Raw genomic sequence first — 13161 nt, forward strand, 5'->3', positions numbered from 1 at the left:
TGATATTTTCACCATGCAAAACTTGCATGAGAAAACCATCAACATTCGCAGATCTTAATTTCCATTCAATGCTAAAATAATTCATGCCAGTATTGTTTTGCAACCCTAGTCAGGCCTGCAATGATGCACTTTTACCTGAAAGTCATCCAGAGGGAACTGCAGCATGTCCCGTAGTGCATCAGTGATGATCTGCGTTTTCCTCTGTATGATCACACTCTCATAGTCCAGAGGCTCGATGACCTTGGGCTTTACCTAGCAAAGTAAACAACGGGATGGGATCAACATGTGGCAAAACAAACTTGTGAGCGGTAACTGTAAAATATTTCAGAGCACTGCTTGTTTACAGGAGAGATGCCTTCACCCTGCGTGGACAAGATGGCATTGTTCTTCCACAAGAGCTCATCTGTTACAGCAGCTAGATAAGCTAAGGCATGAGAGACTGTGTGAATGCGTGTGTGTGTGCATGTGTGTGTGATTGTACCAGTCACTATGTCATGATCTCACATTCAAAACCTGTATGACGTAATTAGTGGTCTTAGGGGAGGGTGACATGGCCCAGTTAGTCACATGTTACACATACTACTTTTTGATTGAATGCCAATACACGGTATACAGTAATCACTGCTTTTGGCGAAAAACGGGCAGCGATTGATATGACCATAAAAATGTCTAGTTTTGACACACGGCTTGCACCTCCCCCTCCAAACCCTCCTTGCTTGATGCTGACAATCTCTTACCGATTGTTTCTCATACTATTATGACTTTTTAAAAAAATAACATAATTTTTTTTTATATCTCAACGCTATGCTACTAAAATGACATTATTTTGAGTTTATTCTTGTAAAATTGTGACTTTTCTTCTCGTTAGAATACGACTTTTTTCTCTTTATGTTTTGACTTTATTCTTGTATAATAACAGCTGCTTTTTCCAGTTCTGCTGTTGTTATTTTTTTAAATATTCCAACTGTTCCACTTTCTTCTTGTAATTTTTTTTCTCGTAATTATGACATTATTCCGATGATATTTTGACTTTATTCTCGTAGCATAACTTTTTCCACAATCTAATTTTCCAAAAATTAAAATTTTATTTATTGTTTTGTTTGTTTCTTACAACATTACAATTAAAAAAAACCAACATATTTTTTCTTTAGTATTTCAACTCTATGCTACTTAAGTTAAATTACTTTTCCTCATAATATTATGAGTTTGTTCACGTAAAATTGCGACGTTTTTTTCTCATTCCCATATGCTGTTTTTCTGTAGTTTGAAAATTACAGCTGTTTTTTCCATTTTTGCTGTTGTTTTTGTTTTTATTTCCCAACTGTTTCAACGTTGTTCTTGTAAATTTTCTTCTCGTAATTATGACATTATTCCTAAGATATTTTGACTTTATTCTTGTAGCATAACATTTTCCGCAACCTAATTTTCCAAAAATTACTACTTTATTTATTGTTTTGTTTGTTTCTTATAACATTACAACTTTTTAAAAAACATGTATTTTCTTTAGTATTTCATCTGTATGCTACTTAAGTTACATAATTTTTCCTCATAATATTATGAGTTTTTTCGTAAAATTGCGACGTTTTCTTTTCATTACAATATGCCGTTTTTTTCTATTTTGAAAATGACCGCTGTTTTTTCCATTTTTGCTGTTGTTTTTGTTTTTATTTTCCAACTTTTTCAACGCTCTTCTTGTAAATTTTCTTCTTGTAATTTTGATATTATTCCCACAATATTTTGACTTTACTCTCGTAACATTTTAACTTTTTCCGTAACTACATTTTCCAAAAATTACAACTTTGTCATTTTCTTTGTTTCTCATAACGTTATGACTTTTGTTCAAAATTTCCCTTTACAAAAATTCCGTTATTTTTCTTCAGAATATTACAACATTATTCTCATAAAATTACAACTTGTTCTCGTGAATTACAACTTTTTTTCCTTAATATTTTGACTTTATTCTTGTAAAAATGTTTGCTGTTGTCTTTTTTCTTATTTTAGTTTTCTTGTTCAATTATATTCTTAGAATGTGACACAGACCAATTAAAAAACAGTAGTAGTCTGCAGTTTGGACACCACTACCTTAGAGATATATACTGTACCTGTTTCTGACAGTGTTCCCTCACAGCTATAGGACTATCTTTGACACATGTAGCATCAATCGACTGTACAGGTCTGCCTAATGAGTGTAGAATGCTGTATTGTGTCAAGTATATTGTCCTAAGCATGACACATGAAGGGTTAATGAACGGAGCACAATTTCCTAAAAAAAGGATCAACAGTCAACCCCCTGGGGAGGCGTACCCTGGAGCTGCTATTTCCCATTTCCGTCCAGTGCCTCTTAAACATGCATCAAAGGCATGAACTCACACAATGAAGAACCTGATAGACTTACCAACGCCACCTGTGACCCAGCCTCCACTTCGGCCTCAATCTCAGCCAAACATTTGTACTGCTGTGGTGACTCGATCACCATCTCGCGTTTGGGGGCTTTCCCCGCCCTGCTCATTGCTCGTCTCTGCGTACCCGTGATGGGCTGCAACCCTCAACGCACCGTGCCAGCTGTCATGGTGAGAGAGTGGACTTGCACCGTTCGGAAGGACTGAGAGAGCTCCACTGAATGTTTCCGTCTGTCGCAACAGCCTGCCTCCTGGCCCCTCCCATGCTTACAGCCGTGATGGTGCGTGTGTGCAGGGGTTACACCTACAGTATGGGGTGTGTGCAAGTGGGAGTAGCTGAGAAAGCAAGCTCTCCCCCATTAAAGAACCAAATCACGCCTGTTCCACCATGTGCATGTGTATGCTGAGTCAGGTCCCACATGGACAGAAAAACAACAATACTGTCACATTGGCGTCAAGTATCCCATAACTTTCTCTGATGCTCACAGCTTCTAGGCTCAGGGGTGTCCAATGTGTGCCCCGGGGGGCCATATGTGGCCCACAGCTTGTTTTTTATTGGCACTGCAGCACAGTCTGAAAATACAATTAAACAAAACAACAGCGAAAAAAAAAGTTGTCACCAATGCATCAAGTCCTGGTACATACTGTACATGTTCAACCAATTTTGTTGACATAAAATCTGAGCCCCAAAGAGGTCATTTCTAAAAAAGATGGGTACATCGACATGTGTAGGAGTATTGTTAACGTCATCATTATAACTAAGCCAAGCTTGAAACCACAACAGCAACATAACTACTGTTGAGTTACGCAGCTTTAAAACCTGCATACAGTCACTTCCTGTTCAGTGCAAAGTAAGCAATGCACCCATTTATTAATTTTTTTAGATTGTTTAGATTTGCACATGTCCAAAAGCTTTATTGTCATTGCAGTCAAGACATACAACAAAATTACCACTGTAGCTCTGTTAGACAAGAGTGGAAAATATCATATGAAAACACAAAAATGTAAATAAAAATATGTACAAATGGAGCAAACCATATCAAGACATAAAAGATTCGCGATCACCCATTGTCCTTATGTCGCTGGACAAAGTCACAAGTGAACGTTCAGTTTCAAGGCATTCACAAGATGCATTCAAAGGCGTTATGATGATTATGCAGTAGTCTACACTGGCCACTAGGTGTCACTAGTGTTATTCTAATGTTCGGTGAGACACACAAGCATCAGAATTGAACGCCTGAACATTTATTGCAGGTTTGAATTCTCTTACAACAGGCACAATAATCCCTAACACGAGCAACTGTTGTGGCCGTAACCCACAGCAAGCTAAAACTCAACTCTGAACCCTCAATGTCACTTTCTGTCTCCTAGCAACGGAACATGTTTACAGCAACACAAATGAACACAAGTCTTATTTATGTCTTAAATGGCTTATTTTCTCTTATTATGTCCACTATATTGGGTAGTACGAGTGTAAAGGTTACTATAGGGGTGTTATTCAATATCTATACAGCTCTAATAATGCTAAAAAAAAACATATTTAGAAGGTCGTAAACAGGTTTTCTATGCTCTAACTACAAAAACAGAATATTTATAAATAAGGTATCCTACTTCACGGAAGTACACTTTTTATGATCGTGTCCGGAACCAATTAACTGAGATACACGGGTGATTACTGTAGTTAAAAAAAAGTGACTTGACAAGCAAACGGGCCGTCGTACGAATGTTAAGTATAAGCGCAGATCAGCGGGGGCCAGGAGAGCGAGCCCAAGTCCAAGGCGGTACAAAATGCCAAGTGTGAATAACCCTATCACTAGGAGAATCGTATTGGTTGCCCAGTATCTCATTGACGCTTTGGTGATGGTGTTACCAGTTCAGTGTGATAATAGCCCCGTTGTCTGCTGCACAGAGGTCAGCGCGGCTTCCTTCAACCGCACATGCGGAGCGCTTTTTCCTTCTGACATAAAAACTGCACCATGCTAAGATGGGGAAGTACATTTTATAAGTCCGTGCAAGTGCTCTGAGTAAAAGTCCAGAAAGCAGGGAGGTTCTTGCGCAGCTTGAAGCCATTAGGAAGTGTTAGCCTTCCACACCCTTCCCAAGAGACTGTCCGAGTTACTCACGCAAGCAACGATGACGTAGACCGTTTCTGACACACATACACACTTGACGATGACCATCACTACAGGCACTCAGGAGGGGAGGGGCGGAGAGTAGAATTCTAACTTTCTGTGCTGTAACACGTGGGACACATTAAATGATGCAACGTGAGAGGGGAGTACTCGGTGTCTGAATGATGTCAGAGCTTACACATAGGCTCAGGGGCAAAGGAAGAATCTGGATAAAAGTAGGAACGAGAGTATCGATCCAAATGTTGATAGTGTCAGTACCAATGGTAGTATCGGTGTATGTTTATTTCCTTGTATACAGGGGGGCTTTGTTGGCAAAAAAAAAGGACTTGAATGTGAGCCAATAGTAATTTTTGGTTGCTTTTGTTGACTTATTTTGCACTCAAAATAAAATCAACATACATATATATATATATATATATATATATATATATATATATATATATATATATATATATACAGTAGTACCTCACATAACATAAACCTCCTTTTACATAAATTCCACTGAACATAAAGAATTTATGTAAAGTTTTTGCTTCGTATTACAGAAGAAATTCCATATAACATAAAGCAGTCAGTCAGTGCAAGTCTTTTTTTCTTTTTTCCCAATCAACTTTATTAATGCCTCAAGTCGGTGCAAGTTCAGACTAACACTTGGTGACGCCTTCTGACGCTGATTTTCTGACGCTGGTTGATTTTCGGGGCACCGCCTCCGCTCTCATCTCATTGGCTGAGTTATACAGCACGTACGTGAGTTTGTGTGAGAGACAGGCTTGTCCCTTCAACCTCCTTCCTCTTCGTCGTCGCCCTTAAACTAACTTAAACAATTAAGTTAAGTTACGAATTAAAATTTTGCACACAGCATTATCGTGTAGTCCGTGTGTGTTTGTCTGTGAGACTAGCTGACTCTTAGACTCTTTGAGTCGACTCAGGCTAGTCCTCCTCCTCCTTCCTGCCTCCACTTGCGTGCTCCTGATCAAGACATCTCGTGAACGGTAAGATTGTTTTTGTTTTTCAGTTTTATTCATTTACAGTAATCTTATTTATTACCTTATTTTATATTGGAATGTTACTCTACTATGTTTATGCTAATGTTTTCTTATATTTTCCCACCATATTTGGTGGACTTTGAATATTTTGAAGGGCCAAACAGGTGAGTTTGGGAAGATCTTGGAACGGATTAGGCTATTTACATGTATTTTACGCTTCGTATAACATAAAATCCCTATAACATAAAGGTTCTCGGAACAGATTATTTACGTTGTAGGGGCGTTTACTGTATATACACATATATACACACACATACATACCGGGCCCCATGGGTGTAGGCCCATACACCAGATGCTTGCCATCGAGCCCCACCTCCAGCAAAATAAAATCAAGAGTGCAAAATATATATATATATATATATATATATATATATATATATATATACAGGGTGTATCAAAAAATAAAGTAGCCACTAAAGTTACAATTGAATATTTTCATGAAATGTCTTTATGTCTATGTCTATATGTTGGTATGAACATCACCCTTCGGTCCATACCAAAATCTAGTGCATAATTGCATGACTGAACACAGGCCCGCTTTCCGGTAAGGAAAAAAAAAAAATCCTCCAAAAAATTAAAGGGTTCAAATTTAAGGAAAAGTCTAAAGCTGTGATGCCAAATGAGAATTTTTGTTCTTCTACACTGGGATACCCAGATTAACCCTTTGTTCCACGCTATTTGCACTGGGGTAATGGATGTAAGTTTTTGTCAACTTAGTCCTCAACATGACGTCCATTTCTTTGGATGCACAGGTGCTCTCTCCTCCGCATCATGCTCGTCATGATCATTCCGCTGTCCCTCCGGAGGATGTTAACTTCAGCTCTCACACATACAGAGATACCTGTACACACGTAGATATGCATAACAACAAAACATCAAATTCAAATAAATTCTGTATAACAGGGGAAGTGTATCTCACACTTTTTCCTGGCCGAGCAAATCTGTTGCGCATGTAAGGGCATTTCGATCAACAATACTATCTGCTATAATGGCTGGACAGGACAACAACAACAAAAAAAACTTCAGCTCTGATTTGCTGTTCAATGTCGTCGAGGTCATGTGGTGGTGTCACATACACTTTTGATTTGAGATGGCCCCACAGAAAAAAGTCCAGCGGTGTCAGAACAGGTGACCTCGGGGGCCATTCCACTGGGCAGTTCAAAGCAATAACATTGTCACCAAAAAGCTCTGTCAGCCGATCAGTTACAGTTCTCCTCCGATGTAGTGGAGCACCATCTTGGGCCCGCCGAGCACATGCCAACCGGCCATTTCCTTGAAGACGAAAACGAGGCATTCTTCTGAGAATACGAACGACATGCTCATTCAACATTCGGAGATAATCATCACCGTTGATGTTGTTGCGGAAAAAGTACCTTCCAGCAATTAAACCATTTCCGACAAGACCAGTAATAATCTGGGTATTGCAGCGTAGAAGAACAAAAATTCACATTTTGCATCACAGTTGATGACGTAACACTTTTTTTTTTTTGCCCACCGGAAAACAAGCCTGTGTTCAGTCATGCATGCAATTATGCAATAAATTTTGGTATGGACCGAAGGATGTTGTCCGTACCAACATATGCAAATAAAGACATTTCATGAAAATATTCAATTGTAACTTTAGTGGCTACTTTTTTTTTGATACACCCTGTGTATATATGTATATATATATATTGCACTCTTGATTTTATTTTGGTCGAGGTGGGGCACGATGGCAAGCGTCTGGTGGCTGGGCCTACACCCATGGGGCCCGGCCAGGCACAGCCCGAAGAGACATGAGTCCCCCCTATAATGAATTGACCACTCATGGGAGGGGCAAAAGGGGTCGGGTGCAGAGTGAGCTGGGTGGCAGCTGAAAGTGGGTATCTTGGCGGTCCGACCCTCGGCTGCGGAAGCTAGCACTTGGTAAGTGGAATGTCACCTCTCTACTGGGGAAGGAGCCTGAGCTGGTGCACGAGGTGGTGAACTTCCAAGCGGACTCACCTCAACCCACAGCAAGGGCTCTGGAACCAGTCCTCTCGAGAGAGGCTGGACTTTATTCCACTCTGGCATTGCCTGCGACGGGCAGGGGTGGCAATCCGTCTCAGGGCCTGTACGTTGAAGTTTAACCCGGTGAACGAGAGGGTAGTTTCCCTCCGCCTTTGGGTTGGGGGACGGGTCCTGACTGTTGCTAGTGCTTATGCGCCAAACAGCAGTTCAGAATACCCGCCATTTGTGGAGTCCCTAGAGCACATGTGCAAAACTCGTGCCCTGGAGGGCCGAGACGCTGCAGGTTTTCTCTCCAACCAGTTTCTTCAGCAGGTGATTTAATTGATGAGCTCCTTCCCTCAAACTGAAGGTGTTGATCATTAAAATCACCTGCTTTAGTGACTGGCTGGAAAGAAAACCTGCAGTGTCTCGGCCCTCCATGGCACGTGTTTGACACCCCTGCCCTAGAGGGAGTACTGGAGAGTGCTCCTCGGGGGATTCCCTTGTTCCGCTGGGAGACTTCAACACTCACATTGGTAGCGACAATGAGACCTGGAAAGGCATGCCTGGAAGGAACGGCCTCTCTCATCTGAACCCAAGCAGTGCATTGTTATTGGACCTCTGTTCCAGTCACATATATTGTGAAAATAAACAAAAGAGAACAGAAAAGTATGGCTCTGGTACTGATACTAGCCATGGTATCGATACTATCAATATCTGGATCCATCCGCCCACCCCCTTGTATACTGTACACCCTAGGTTGCCAAAGTGGTGTACGCGTACCCCCAGGGGTACGCCAATTGTAATAGGGGGTACGTGAATAAAAATGTAAAACAATTAGCGCCTAATTTGCATTAATAGTGTTTAATTCCAATAATAGTGTTCCAATTCCCGTGCTGTGCAGCGGTAAAAAACCTGTCACTGTGTGTGGGGCTTTATTGTTGGTTGTATGTATTTTTGTCCTTCAGATACTGCTTTATCGTGATTGGTAAACGTTCCCCTTCAATTTGGTCATAAATTATTATGCAGATGTAAACTACAGCCATCGTCAGTAGCCAATGTAAACATTTTGGGAACCACTGCTGTACACTATATGAATAAATGTTGTGACACAATTTTAAACATCAGCAATGAATCACAATGAAGTTGGGCTACACCTATTTGTGAATCTTAATTTATAAACACAGTCAAAGTGCACATTTTGAAGTGGCCTTTTATTGTGGCCAGCCTAAGGCACACCTGTGCAATAATCTTGCTGTCTCATCAGCATGTTGACATGCTCACGAACACACATTCAGAAAGATTTGTGAACGATATAAGAGAGAAATAGGCCTTATATGATATGAGATATGAGTTCAGCCCATGAAAGATGGCAGCACAAACAAAAGTGCTGCAAACATGAGTTTAACTTCAAACGGTACTATTTATTTTTTCACCAAAAAATAAAATAAATACAAATAAGCAGCAGTGACTGAAGAAAGTGAGTTTACCAGCGCTGTGTTCCGCATCCAAATTTGACACCCTGTCTGAGTCTGAGTTCCCTCTTCCTCCTCTGGCGCCCTGACTTCCAGCGCCCCCTTGATGGATGCACAGTTCCGATCCAGCATGTAGCGCAGCCCCTCCAACAGAACCACGCTGGTGGTGCATCCCATCGTACCAACTAGTCCTTTTAAAACCTCTTTAGGATTACAACTTGTCTGAAGATCAGTGGGTGTTCCAAATCACTTGGAACCATGAAGAGTTGCTGACAGAGCACGAGTGCCGCCAGGCTGCTTGCTCCTACTGAGTCACTCCAGTGGGGATTGAGGGAAGAGTGCCAGGAGGAGAGAGAAGAGATGGGTCAGCTCCTGCGCTGAGCTCAGCGTCGACTTCCTTCTTCGCTCCCTCTGCCTGGGGTGAATGAGGATGCACGGATGCAATCTGTGAACTGGGTTGCTTTCTCTGTCTCCTTCCTCATTCTCTGACTTAACGACTGTATGTCAAACTCAGTGGAATTAGAAGGGATGATGTCATCTTCCTGATGTCATATACTTGCATTGGATAGCATAAAAAGGAATGATTTCACCTTCCTTGACCTGCATTGCCATGCGATGAGTCAGACTTCCAGCCCCCGAAAGTCCCCAATGTCAATATCTGAAGGTTGAGTGAGAGTACACCGTACAGTGGATCCCGAAGATTGACAATTCAGCCTTCACGTACCCGTAAATTCATGGTTATGTGTCAAAAAATTAATTTTTCCTTTTTTTTTTCCTCAAGGTTTTTTCTGCAGGAAAACACATCTCCTTCACCATGAATTGGTAATAATTTATATACAGTCAAAGCTGTCTATAGCGGCCGCTGAAGGGAAACGGCAAAAGTGGCCACTATAGACAGGTGTCCACTATAGACAGGTTGGCGGCCAATTTGAATTTTCTGCTTGAGTCGGTATTTTGGCCGCTATATGCGGTCAGATATTGACCAAGGGATACAAAATGGGTGGCCGCTGGCCGCTTTAGACGAGTGACCGCTATACACAGGGTATATAACATGTAAATTTGCTGTGGGGGATTTTTCAGTGGCCACTATAGGCAGGTGGCCGCTAAGACAGGTTTGACTGTATGTGATAATACAGGTAAAATGGACAGTATACATGCACCACTGTTTTTAAAAAAGCCATCAATATTCATGTCTTTATGCTTCACTGATCTTTTTTCGTCCAGCATTTAGATTTCACACTTTGTTCGGCGGTCCTTGAATGCACCATAGTTGCCAAACTCACACAGTATATAACCTTTACAACGTGACTCTGATTCCATCTGTGTGAGGCATATTGAAGTCACTTTTATTGCAAATGTTGATCTCAAATCAGAAGAGAATGACAACATCAAGCTAGGAGAATGGTTTGTATGTTTTTTATGGACATTTTTATGGGCATCTCAACTTTCTCCATTCGGGGGTGGGTAACTCCCATATAAACCAAAAAAATTGATAATACATCCATCCTTTCATCCATCCATTTTCTATGCCACTTATCCTCATTTGGGTTGTGGGGGTATGCTAGAGCCTATCCCAGCTGACTTTGGGCGAGAGGCAGGGTACACCCTGGACTGGTCGCCAGCCAATCGCCAATCGCACATATAGACAAGCAACCATTCACACTCACATTCATACCTATGGACAATTTAGAGTCGCCAATTAACCTAACATGCATGATTTTGGAACGTGGGAGGAAACCAGAATACCCGGAGAAAACCCACGCATGCACCGGGAGAACATGCAAACTCCACACAGAGATGCCCAACATGCTAACCACTCGGTGGCCGTATTGATAATACATAATTATATAAATAAAAATATATTACAATAAAAAATTATATTAATAAATTAATAATTATTTATCTTATTTATTTATCCAATACATTTGTAAATGAAAAAATAATATATGTACACACTGTATATATGAGTCCTAATTTTACAAGAATAACATTGTAACATTATGAGGACAAATACAGTCATTTTAGTAGCATAAAGTTAAAACATTAAAGATGTTATTTTTTTTAAAAGTGTTAATATTATCAAGATATTATGGGAATAAAGTCATAGTCATGAGACGAAAATGTACAAGAACAAAGTTTAAATAAAGTTGCAAAACAAAATCAATACTATTTAAAAAAACAAACAAAACAAAATAAAGTTTAGATTTTTTTAAAATTTGGTTGGGGAAAAAGTTCTAATGTGGGAATAAAACCAAAATATTACAGGAATAAAATCATAATATTACAAGAGGAAAATTTGCAAAAATTATTTAAGAAGGAAGTTGAAATATTTGGGAAATTTAAAAAAAAGAGCAAAAATGGGAACAAAAAAGCAACGTTCAAAATAATAATACGCTTTTTCATCTACAGTATATCACAAAGCTGAGATGCAGTTTTTTCTTGAAATATATAGAACTTCTTAGCATATCTCCATGCGTTGCTTTACAAAATATCATAGTGGCAAAGTTGCATCCTTTCATTTTCACTATGTGGCCCTCACTGGAAAAAGTTTGGACACCCTTGATCTATGATGCTTTGAAGGATGCAAATTAGATGCTTTGTGTGTTCACGACAGTGTGAAAGCAGCCACAACTCATTTAAAGACTGACATAGAAGCCTGGAAGACGGCAAAATCCAACCACCTCGGTTATCAGTTCCTGTACCGTGACCCAAATATGCAGCGGTGGCACTAACACAAAAACATGCGCAGAGCAGCAGATTATCTCTTTTCGTTCTTTTATACCCTGATCACACAAAATCCCCTAAAATAAATCTCAATCCTGAAAACAACCGACACACGGGAGGTGGTCTATGCTACTTTGGTTTTGAAAAGACACAATATAAAGACGTGAGGCTGTGCTTAAAAACCAAGCAAGAGTTTCTCACCGTCGGAAACGATGAGCAAAATAGCAGGTGGCAGTTGTTTAAGGCCCTGTCCAGACGGGAACACTCCTGAGATTTTTTTGGGGGGGCAAAAATTTGCGTCCACACTGTAGTGGATTACTAAATAGTTGCATCCCGACGGTAACGGATCATTGAGTGAAAACGATGTAATACACAAGGCACACCGACATGTGGCGCTATGAACACACACGCCGACGCAACTGATGACACTAGAAATGAATAGGACAGTCAACTCGGCAATCCACTTCCACACACAGTATTGTGTGAGACTCGCACACAATATACTGTAGCTTAAGCTACTCCGTTTCTCTGGGTGATTCATTCATGACAAGTCAGTGATGGTGATGATGATTTAGGCTACAGTCTATCATCAGTGGATAACATTCATTCATTTCATCAAAGTGTACCCACTTTGTATAACGTTATTCTACACTCACCTCAGAGCTAGTGAATACATTGTACACTGTTGTGCGCCTCTCTCACCATCATGGCGGACTTTCTGCTCCATGGCGTACTCCACTCCATCCTAATCGAAAGGCCTAATCATTTAGCGTCCTTGGTTCAATGGGAGTGGGAGAGTTGCCTTTTGAAAGAAAGTTGAGTCAAATTGAATTATGTAAACATATTACTTTATGAAAATAACTTTCAAGTAAATTCAATAGTTATATATTAGAATACAGTATGTTAAATTGCATGATGTATAGTTTTGTGACAACCTAGCTAGTGTTGTGTTTGATATATACTCGTAGGTGCATCTGAAGAAATGTATGGATTTTATTTCCCTTTTTGCATCTTATTTGTTTACAACGCGAATCAGTAGTTTACAATATTGTGGCTACTTTTTGGCAATTTTTCATAATTTGGGTTTTTGTTAGCTGTAAGATTAAAAAAAATATTATACACATTCTTGAAATATTTCACTTTGTGTGAAGTGAATCTGTAAAATATATGTTTGATAGATTATATATTTTTTTAGCACGGGTATTACAGCAACAACAACTACAATCAAGTGTTTGCGATAACTTGCAATGAGTCTCTTACAGCGCTATGGAGGAATTTTGGCCCACTCATCTTTGCAGAATTGTTGTAATTCAGCCACATTGGAGGGTTTTCCAGCATGAAGCGCCTTTTTAAGGTCATGCCACAGCATCTCAATAGGATTCAGGTCAGGACTTTAACAAGGCCACGCCTAAGTCTT

At 40.1% G+C, this 13161-nt stretch overlaps 1 protein-coding gene across 3 annotated transcripts in view; it reads right to left on the reverse strand.

The window, feature by feature from the left end:
* LOC129181192 (dedicator of cytokinesis protein 9-like) overlaps positions 1 to 13161 on the reverse strand; it is a 106915-nt gene that overhangs the window by 74933 nt on the left and 18821 nt on the right. The window contains exons 1-2 of one of the 3 annotated variants that reach the window (XM_054776005.1): positions 9036 to 9259; positions 136 to 252 (exon numbers count right to left, since the gene is read on the reverse strand). In XM_054776005.1, coding sequence (XP_054631980.1) covers positions 136 to 252; positions 9036 to 9197 — 279 coding nt within the window. In that variant the 5' untranslated portion in view covers positions 9198 to 9259. Of the gene's footprint in view, positions 1 to 135; positions 253 to 2395; positions 2648 to 9035; positions 9260 to 13161 lie in introns of those variants that run through there. The other 2 variants (XM_054776014.1, XM_054776021.1) reach the window with 2 other exon arrangements.

The sequence above is a fragment of the Dunckerocampus dactyliophorus genome, chromosome 1 (genome assembly GCF_027744805.1).
Source record: "Dunckerocampus dactyliophorus isolate RoL2022-P2 chromosome 1, RoL_Ddac_1.1, whole genome shotgun sequence".
NCBI classification, from domain to species: Eukaryota; Metazoa; Chordata; class Actinopteri; order Syngnathiformes; family Syngnathidae; genus Dunckerocampus; species Dunckerocampus dactyliophorus.